We start from the raw sequence: 10820 nt of genomic DNA on the forward strand, positions 1-10820 counted from the left end.
ATTGTACTGCTTTAACTTTCAGTCATACACACAAACAGTACATATGTACAGTACTCAGACAATAAAACAGAAACACTGCCCAACACTGTGAATACATACACTATGCTATTCAGTACAGTCACGTAAAGAATTCCTAGGAAAAAAAAAATTAAAGATTAACTATTTGTGATACTTTTTTGGCCTGAGAAGTATCTTACTCAGTATCTGATAATTCATTCTGAAGATAAACATTATAATTGTCATCCCTGTGAAAGCTTTTTGTGGCAGGTAATCACTTGTCATCTAAAGGGTCATTTGAGAAACTGACCCAGCCTAGAGCCTTACACTACACCTGAGATTTACCCATGAGAGAGACCCAGTGGTTATCAGGCATTTAGGAAAAATGTAAACAATAACTCTTCCCATGTTTATCTTACAGATCCATCTGGAGAATATTTTAAAAGGAGAGGTAGAGAGGGAGATGTAGAAGGGAAAGGAAATAGTGTGTGTAGCTTCTGATTTCCCTGCCATGCTGATAACAATTTTGAGGTGGGGTGACTGGGGTATGAAAGATAAAAAGCCCTCATTGCCTCTGTGTGTGTGTGTGTGTGTGTGTGTGTGTGTGTGTGTGTGATAACATCCAGAATCAGGAGAGTTGACCACTAAGGACAGCCCTGCCAACATTTATTAAAAGTACTCATTATTCCAACATTTTCATGTCTTTCCCTTGAGGAATGTGAGCAAGGTGATATGCAGACCCAAGCAACATGCAGGAGCCTTAGCTAAGTTTGAAGGAGGGGAATAGCAGTCCAGGAAAAGAGAGCCGCATATCTAAGGCCCTGAGGCCGGCAAGAACCAGGAAGAACCAGGTCAAGGCTCGTATGGCTTGACTGAGAGAATAGCAATTGATAATTGATGGAGTGGTAAGAGGACCAGATGCATAAATAGGGCACCATGGGAATTTGGATTCAGTTCTAATTTTTCTGTGAAACCATGTGATGATTTCAGCATTGACTGTTTTACATTTTGGTTAGAATTTCTCAAACTTCTAAACACTACATGTTTAACTCATTTTGGCTGCCTCCCTGCGTTTGTTTACCTGAGCTGGGCGCTCCAGAGGTTTATCCACACAGTGCACTGCCCATCACACATCCTGCAGCTCTATCAAAAGTAGAATATTAGTTAATATTCATCTTTAGTTATATTCAAAAGGAAAGGTATTTCACCGGAAGAGTTCACCAAAATTGACTGAGGTGAACACACTCGAAAAAACCTTCCTACACCTTTTAAACTCTGGTATGAATCTTTCGATGGTGAGTGAAAGATGAACTGTGGCTGAAGACCTTCCCACATTCACTGCATTCAAAAGGTTTCTCTCCAGTGTGAGTTCTCATGTGCTGAGTTAAGGCAAAGTTGTCACAAAAGGCTTTTTCACATTCTTTGCACTCATAGGGTTTTTCTCCAGTGTGGATCCTATTATGCCGAACAAAATTTGCAGGTTGGGTAAAGGCTTTTCCGCATTCTCTGCATACATAGGGCTTTTCTCCAGTGTGAATCCTCATGTGTCGATTAAAGGAAGAGCTATAGTAAAAGACTTTTGCACATTCTTTACACTCCAACGGGTTTTCTCCACTGTGTGTCCTGTTATGTCGGATAAAAACAGAGTGGTGTGTAAAAGCCTTTCCACATTCCCTGCACTCATAGGGCTTCTCGCTAGTATGAATCCTCATGTGTTGAATTAAGGAAGAGCTGTCACAAAAGGCTTTGCCACATTGTCTGCACTTAAAGGGCTTCTCTCCAGTATGGGTCCTCTTATGCCTGATAAAAGTGGCACGATAAGTAAAGGCCTTGCCACATTCGTTGCACTCATAGGGTTTCTCTCCAGTGTGAATTCTCATGTGTTGAGTGAAAGATGAGTTGAGGCAAAAGGCTTTTCCACATTCTTTGCACCAAAAGGGTTTTTCTCCCGTGTGGGTCATATTATGCTGGATGAAAGTGGAGCGGTGGGTGAAAGCTTTACCACATTCTTTGCACGCATAGGGCTTATCTCCAGTGTGAATACGCTGGTGCTCTGTGAGGTGAGACCTTCGTTTGAAGGCCTTCCCACATTCGATACACTTGTATGGTTTTTCCCCAGTATGAAACCTCATATGTCGAATAAAATCAGCCATATACCGACAGGCTTTCCCACATTCATTGCATTCATAGGGCTTCATTCCAGCATGAATCTGTTGATGCTGAATAAGAATCCAATTCTTGCTAAACCCCTTTCCACATTCCTTGCATTTGTAGAGGTTATTTCTCGCACCAGCCATAGAGTCTTTCCCTGGTCCTTGGGAATCATGTTCATGCAGAACATCTTGTGTAGTGACTTGTTCCTTTAATCCCCTTAAACACAGACTATCATCTGTCTCCAAATCATCATGTTTATGGCTGAGCTTCCTATGGCATGTCTCCTGGTGGGGGTCTGTTCCTGGCCTTAAGCTCTCTTCCTGCATTTCCGATAGTTTTTCCTGATCCCTCACTTGCCCCAACCTGGAATCCCTTGAGGCTCTCTGTGTCACTCCTTCCTTAAAAGCGGCTTCCTCAGTGAAGGCCAGCTGTGAGGCAGGAGGCTCTTTGGTCTCAAGTTTTGCTTTTTCACCTGAAGAAAGTCCAATACAAAAGAGGTATGTATTAGTGATGTCAACAAAGAATAAACAAAATCACTACCTTAGCGGAAGAATGAAGATGAAAAAGCAGCTTCTAATGCCTGCTGCTTTTCACATCTCTTGAACCCGGGTTTACAATTTCTTTCTTTACTGATCCTTGGACTCTTGAAATTTTCAAAAGGAAATCTAAGAGATGAAGCTGGGGCAGGGCATAGAGAATCTGGACTGGAGACTCCTCCTCAATCTCCAGAATGGGGGAAGGTGGGTAGAGTAATGCCTACATTGCGTGTAATGACTGTACTCTAAAAGAGGTTTTTTCATGGTGCTATGACAGCACAGGGAAGGTGCACCTAATTTGGCCCAGATGAGAGACAGACAGAGGTCAGTGGGGGCTACCTGGAAAAGGTGCTATATGGACTTATTTCTATAGGAGAGTAGAAAGTCCCAGACAGAGGAATCAGGAGGGAAATTGCAGCAAAGTACAAAGGTTCAGAGTCTTAAGAGACTGCTGAAAGCCAGACAAAGTAGTGGATGAGAGGATGGTGGAGATGAGCATGAAAAGGCAGGCAGGGACAGAAGAGCAACAGATTCTGATCTGTGTAAAAGTGGGGGAGGATAAGAAGCCACTGGGTAGACATACCAAATTTACTGTGTCTGAGTAAAGACTAGGTGAACAGACATAAAACTGAAAACATCTAGATGAAGATTATTATAAAGCATCTATAAAAATACATTTTATACTCACCTGACTGAAAAAACTTAAGAATCTGACAATGTCAAGTGTTGGAGAGGATGTAGATTCATGGACTTGTTCATACAATGCAGGTGGTGTATAAATATGTATAAATAACCATTTTAGACAACAACAGGGCATCATCGAGTAAAGTTCTCATTTTGCTTACCTTAGAATCCCCAAATTCCAATCCTAGGAACGTTACTAAGAGAAATTCCTACACACATGCACAAGAACACATGTATGTGAATTTTCATGACAGTACTGTTTGTGGGTACAAAAAAACTGAAAACAAGAAAATGCCCATGAAAATGGATGAATACGTTGTGTTACATTCATGTAACTGAATACAGAAGGAAAAAAATGAGTGAGCGATAGCTACATATATCATGAACCTTAGTAATATACTGTTGAGAAAAAAGTACAAATCTTTTAAGACAATATAAACTATGATATACTTTTTATAATGTTCAAATAAAGAAGCAACATATGCACATACACAAGTATGATGAAATAAAATATTTTTTGAGAGATCAGTTTTTAATGGCATTATAAAGATGATATGTACATATCTTAAATTTATTTTTAGTATTTTTGACTGTGGTAAAATATATACATGAGATGATATTTACCATTTTAAGATGAAACCAACTTAAAGAGTAATAGAATAATTAGATGAAGTTGATAAGTTCCTTAAAAGACTCAAATTATCAAAACTGAAAAAGAAAAATACAATATATGAATAACCTCATCTGTATCCAAAAAACAAATCTGGAATAACAAACCTTCCTAAAGTAATGGAATAATAAATCCAAAATAAAATGGTTGTCTATGTAGGGAGGCATCATAGGAATGGAAAAGGAAAGAAATACACTGATAGATGGAGGGAGTAGATAACTTTCTTATACTTAGGTGAATGGTTTGCAGGTATTCATTACAATCTTTTAAAGTAGAATAAACAAATACATGAATAAAATGAACTAAAATAATGGGACATGCATTGACTAATCATAATAGTATCATAAATCACAATTGCTGGTTTTTCTAAATCTGTCTGTCCCAGGGCAATTATAAAAGTTAGAGGGCCTACGCAGTATTTATTGTAATTATCTTTAGGATCTCTGAGATAAAGACCCCAGTCTGAAACTCCAGCAATATCTCACCCTAGTTCTGCGGCCTTTAGCTAGTCATTCAAATTCCTTTAGCCTTCTGAGAGGTCTGTCATGAGGATGAAGTAGGAGTGCATATACAGTGCTTAGTAAGGTGCCAGGCACCAAGTAAGCAATCAGTGCATATTAGCCATTGTGTCTACACTATGGAATCTAACACACTTGGGCTGAAGTTGATGGTATAAACATGAGTGAGTTCACCAAGAGAAAGTGTATAGACTAAAAAGTAAGGGCTGTGAGATTCTTGCTGAAGCTAACATTGAAGAAAGGATTTGAGTAAACATGATGATGGTGAAGGTCAAGTCAGAAGAAAGAGAAAACAAGAGCAAAATGTTACAAAGGACAGGCATGATAAATAATGTGGGAAAAGTATTTGCTGAGTTGACAGGCAGTATATCATCATGGTTGAAAGTGTGGTGTGTGAAGCTAGAATATCTCAGTTCCAATTCTGCCTCTACCAAGCTAGGTGTTCTTGGGGGAAATGATTTAGCTTTCTGTTATGAACTGAATGTTTGTGTTCTCCCCAAATTCATGTGTTGAAGCCCTAACCTCAAATGTGTATTTGAAGATAGGGCCATTAGAGAAGAAATTAAGGTTAAATGAGGTCATAAAGTTAGGGCCCCGATCTGATAGGGCTACTGTCTTTATAAGAGACACCAGAGAGCTCTCCCCTCTCTCCTCCAGTGAGCAACCCACCTAGGAAAGGCCATGGTCTCCTCCTCTTCTTATAAGGTCACTAATCCCGTCATTGGGGATCCACCCTCATGACCACATATAAACTCAATTCCTCCCAAAGGCCCCACCTCCTAACATGATCCCATTGGGGGTAAGGGCTTCAACCCATGATTTTTGAGAGAGTACAAACATTCGGTCCATAACAATGTTACATGAGAAAAAGCATGTAAACCAATTAGCAACAGTGCATGGCAACTGTTCAGTAAACTGTAGATCACTATCATTATTATAGCTGTTGCATTTGACAATCAGAATGTCAACAGCAACCTAAGAACATTTTCAGCGCTGAGGTGCTGAGAAACACCACTACTGGGCCTCAAAGAGTAAAGGAGAAGATTCCATTTGCTCAACAGTAGGTGGATCAATGAGGATTCTTACACATGGCTGGTGGGAATGTGAAACAGTGCAGTCACTTTGAAACAGTTTGGTGGTTTTTATTAAAGCTAATCATTATCTATATCATGATTCAGATAGCCACTCATATGAATATTCCCAACAGAAATGTGTGCTTGTAGCCAACTATAATCAAGACTATGCATAGCAGCATTCTTCATATTTTGAAAATGCAGACCAAATGCCTATCAACAGGTATATGCAATCTGTTCACTGAGATATTGCACAGTAATAAACGACCTCCAAATGTATGCAACCAAACCACATGACTGAATCTCACAGTCATAATGATCATCAAAAGAAGACAGACATGACAGAGTATTATGTACTGTGGGGTTCCATTTATAAACCTTTAAAACTAATCAATGGTGAGAGTCTAAACACTTTTGTAGAAGGGGATATTGACAAGGAGGGAGCATAAGAAGCCTGTGAGGCGCTGAGCATTTAGTATTTCTTGATCTGTGTGGTGGGTACTCTGGTTCATATGAACCTTTAAGATCTGTACATTCACTATGTGTAAATTACGCCTCAGTATAAAAATGAAAGAAAATCATAAACAATAGTACAGGGGAGGTCTAGAAGTCCTGTGTAAATGTCTTTTCCGAGAATGAGAAATCTCCTCCAAGAAGCTTGGTTTTTAGGTCAAGCAGAGTCAATGTTCAGATGCTGTTGGAAAGCCAAGAACACTTTTTGTTTTATGTTTCTCCCAAGTGTCAGAAACTTCACCATGTTTTTTATGTTGCGTAGAGAGAAGAGGAAGATATAGAAGAGGTAGGAAGTAAGTGAAGAAGCATGTCCCGATGCAGGAGACAGAATCATGTATGGCTTCTCACAATCCCTGCCTCATGGTGTTCACACACTTTTCTGATCCCCTCTGCCTAAATGCTGGCAGGACCTTGATTTGCTTCTGAAGAATAGAATATGACAAAGGTGACAGAATGAAGGAGATAACGTATATGTGTAGCATTTCCCTTTCTGGAGTCTCACACACCCTTACTTGATTTGAAGATGTGAGCTGACACGTCGTGAGCTGCTGATTACTGCAGCTTTGCAGAGGACGCACCTAAGCCGTGTTTGGACTTCTGATCCACAGACAAGAGATGATAAATCCACAGACGGGTTAAGCTGCTATGTTTGTGGTAATACTGCTACACAGCAATAGTTAACTAACACACCTGAGAAGGCAGGTGAAGGTCTCATCTAGACTTTGCGGGGAGAATAAGCCATGGCCGGGGATGAGAACTCTTACTCAGAGATGAGAAGGAAGCCGTAGGGATGAGTCAGTGAGAGTAAAAGAGCAAGAAAAGCAAGTGCATAGCCTTTATTTTCAACATGAAGTCACTCGTATGCCAAGATATCAGTGGCTAGGGAGATGGTGATATTTGGAATAAGGTGTGAGTGGATGGGAAAGTGAATGTGAGACATAGAGCTGAAGAGAGGCAAGGGGCAGATATGGGAAGACCAGTTAGGAATTTGTTAGCATCACGCGGGCAAGATGATGACAGCTTGCGCTGGAACTGATAGAACTGGCAAAGGTGATGGGTTCAGGAGATATGTAAAATGAGATATGATCGAGTTTTTGGTGATGGCTGGATATTGGGTATGATGAAGATAGAGGTGTTGAGAGGCTGTCCAAGTTTGTTACTGGCTTTCTCGACTTATTGAATGACAAGGCCATTAATTCAAAATGAGGTCCTTTTTAGGCATGGTGGGTGTGAGGTGCCTTTGCAACATTTAAGTAAAGACATGCAGTTGTGGAGAGGGGTGAAGGGGCGAAGTTTGACTCTGAGGGACTGAGAAGAGGATGGCCAGAAACGCTCAATGGCTGACTGAACAGCCTGAAGGGACACTAGAGGGGAGAGATCATGAATCCGCCTTGGTGCCGATTCACACACCTGATGGTTCCAGCTGCCCTCAGCAGTCCAGATGTGGGGAAGACAAGGGCAAATGTCCCCTTGCTGTTTTACAAGACAGGAGGGCAAGAAGATAACAGGACTAGAGATTCCTTCTGAATATCTGATTCACAAATGGATGGATGAATATATGCATGCATGGATGTATAGATAAATGATTGAATGGAAAGGTAGCAAAGAGTGGGATGCAAAATGTAATTGTAGGTAGTATTCTTTAAAAGAAAAAAGGACTGTCTTTTCTGAATCTGGAAAGAAGTTTGAGATGTCACTATTCATTATGACTAATAATACATGAATATTACTAATAGTAACTTTTGTCACACCACTTACTTTGGGTCAAGCAGTGATAAGCAGTGTTATCTAATTACATTCTCAAACAATCCAAAGATACAGTAACTGTTATTACTGTTTTTCTAACGTAGGCTAAGTTAAGGAGACTGAGTGTATGTGCATCATACTCATGGCTTCTGCTTGGGCACGAAACTAAACCACATTTCTCTGTCTGATACAACATGTAGCCTAGTGCCCAGTTCTTGTCCATGGAATGTGAATGGAAGTGATGTGTGCGTGCAAGCGGCTATGACTACTTCCCTTCTATTCTTCTTGGTCAGCTGTATGATGCCCGGGCAACCTTAAAGCCATGTATTGACAATATAATGCACTTTGATCCCTGGATTAAAAAAAATAAATTCTTGGATAATATGGTACGGAGTTCCCTGGCTAAACCACATTAAACATGACATGATGAGAAAAAAAACTCATGAATCTGTTGACCCACCAAGATTTTACAGTTTACCTTTTAAAGCAGGTAGCATTAACTCAGCCTAATTTGTATACCAAAAGCACAGAGAGATCATGCAACCTCCCTAGGGTCATGAGGCTGGTGAGTGGCTAAACATTTAGAGCATGTTTCTTATCTAATATACTACATTTCAACCCCAAAGAGTGTGATGGGGGTGGGCAAGCAGGGGAAACACAGATCAAAGTGCTCCACGACCACACAGGAAGACCACAAAAAGAAACTGCCGCCTGTGGAATTTCAGACACAGTGATCACCTGCCAACTGCCATGACACTCACCTGCCAGACTCTCAGTCACTTACCTGTACAGGTGCTTTCGGAGAGATCTCTCTTCACTGTCCATAGTTTTTGCCCAGGCTCCAGGAAGTATATCAGCTCTGGAATGGGAACCAGCTGCCCTGTGCATGTAGAAATAAGTGAAGCATGGGTATAAAGGCAAATACAAAAAGCAAAGTCTAAAGTATACAGGAGTATGCACTTATAACACACTACTATGAAACTCCAGAAAGGAGACTCCTTCTTCCAGAAGATTTTCTCTAATTAAATCAGTAGGATTCGATCTCCTCATGCATCAGAACTACCTAGAGATGTCTGGTTCTGAACACAGAACAAATTGAATCAAACCTCTGGGCATAAGGACTGAGTCTTGATAGTTTTTAAAGCACCCCAGGTGATTCTGGTAACCATGGGCAGCTAAAAACAAGACGAAATTAACTAGACTAAATTAACTGGTGAATGGCATCTACTGATGGTTGTCTGAGGTAAGCTGTGACCTAAAACTGCTACCTATTCTGAAGAAAAAGCCTTTAGTCCAGGCTGGGAAGGTAGGGCCAAATGTGGAGACCGGCAGCCCTACGTGCTGGTGCATCATCCTGTGCCTACTTCAAGGATTCTGGCCTGATGACCTGGAACAAGGAGAAAAGGCAGACAGGGAGAGAACTGGGCTGGCAACTACCAATCCAGGAGCTAGCACCACCTCAGGGCTTCTCGTTCAGTGAAGCAATAAACTTTTTTCAGGTTGAAATCTGTCTGAGGTGGTTTTTAGGTACATGCAGCCAAACAAATTATGCAGAGAAGTCAATGACTTCGGCACCAGTACCCACAGAAGCTTTGAGTAGAAAATCCTGTACTACAAGCCAGAATGCATCCAGTTGTCATTTAGCAAAATTTCACTGATGTCTCATATATGTTTGGCACTGAGCTCAGTGATGGGGCAGTACAAATAGTAAATGAGACCTTCCTTCATCTCTGTAAGGAACTGAGCTCACTATCCCCCAGAGACTTGACTTGTGTCGGTCCCTCCACCTGGAATACTGTTCCCCATATTTTCCCTTTCAACAACTAATCACAATTGTCATAAAATAACACAGCATTTACTGCCGTGATGACTGACCTCCTGGGAGAGACTATATGGATATGATGCTGGGAGAGCCCTGTCAGAGGTAACTATTTGGACATCGGGGAAAAGGGAGACCTCAGGCCTCCATTCAATTTGTATTCAGACTGCTTTCTGGGTAAACTGCACGTTTAGGATAATACACATGCAGCATTTACTATGTTCCCAGTTTTATTTCTAAGCATTTTAAAGATATTAGTTCACTTGGGCTAAATGAAAGAATACTATAAAAATATGATAAGATCAAAATAATCGTAGTCCCAGCAAGCTACTGCTGCCTGCTCAAGTTTGTGAGCCCTGCAGCTGTTCTGTCTGCTGAAGGGAAATGAGCCAACAGCCATAGGGGTGTTAAAGATGTAGCACAAAGCCCAGACTCTCTCAACAACAATCAAGAGGCAGGAAAGGAAAGAGAAACAGCTTTCTCAGATGCCCATCACTGCCATTTGAAAATGTGTCTGTGCATCCTCTAAAATTAACTCCTGTAGAAGCAGAGAAGCAAGGCACAGGCCTTGGGAAATAAGGGATAACTATGCAGATACCAGGGGCCAAAGAAGTTTTTTAACTGCGATTGTGTTTCTTAGAACCAGTAGCACTGATGACCAACTTTCTGGTCTGACTGATTCACCCCCTTCTTGGAGAACCTCCCATTACACACAGACCCTTCTAACTGGGCTGGGGGGACATTTGACTCAATCAAGCTCAATCAATCATTTCCCTCTTATGGGAATCTGGAAAAAGGACATCAGAAGGAGGCCCGCTTGTGCTGGACACTTGGGTAAAAGCGTGGAGAAGAACTGTTTCTTATCAATAATCCCTGACACACACACAGGGAAACCAAGCAAGAGGAGGTTATACCAGAACACGCTGAGGCTGTAGGGAGAAGGGAAGGTGGGTTGCTGAAGTCTTCTCTACCAGCCATGCTTAGAGAGAGAGGATGGAATGAATGAGATTGTGGGTCCAACATGGGAGAGAGATGAGGCCTTACCCAGTGAGACCAGGAAGCCACAAGTCTCCAGCATCACCTCCTGGTATAAGGTCTTCTGGTCCAGGC

At 41.3% G+C, this 10820-nt stretch overlaps 1 protein-coding gene across 1 annotated transcript; it reads right to left on the reverse strand.

Annotated features, from left to right (window-relative positions):
- Positions 1 to 1014: 1014 nt before the first annotated feature.
- LOC102896505 (zinc finger protein 599) lies at positions 1015 to 10810 on the reverse strand. Its single transcript, XM_015600324.2, has 3 exons — positions 10755 to 10810; positions 8676 to 8771; positions 1015 to 2623 (listed from the first exon to the last, which is right to left on the reverse strand). The coding sequence occupies exons 1-3, from the start codon at positions 10786 to 10788 to the stop codon at positions 1266 to 1268; spliced, it is 1488 nt and encodes a 495-aa protein (XP_015455810.1). The 5' UTR covers positions 10789 to 10810; the 3' UTR covers positions 1015 to 1265.
- Positions 10811 to 10820: the final 10 nt, after the last annotated feature.

Source organism: Pteropus alecto, unplaced genomic scaffold (assembly GCF_000325575.1).
Source record: "Pteropus alecto unplaced genomic scaffold, ASM32557v1 scaffold7, whole genome shotgun sequence".
Lineage (NCBI taxonomy): Eukaryota > Metazoa > Chordata > Mammalia > Chiroptera > Pteropodidae > Pteropus > Pteropus alecto.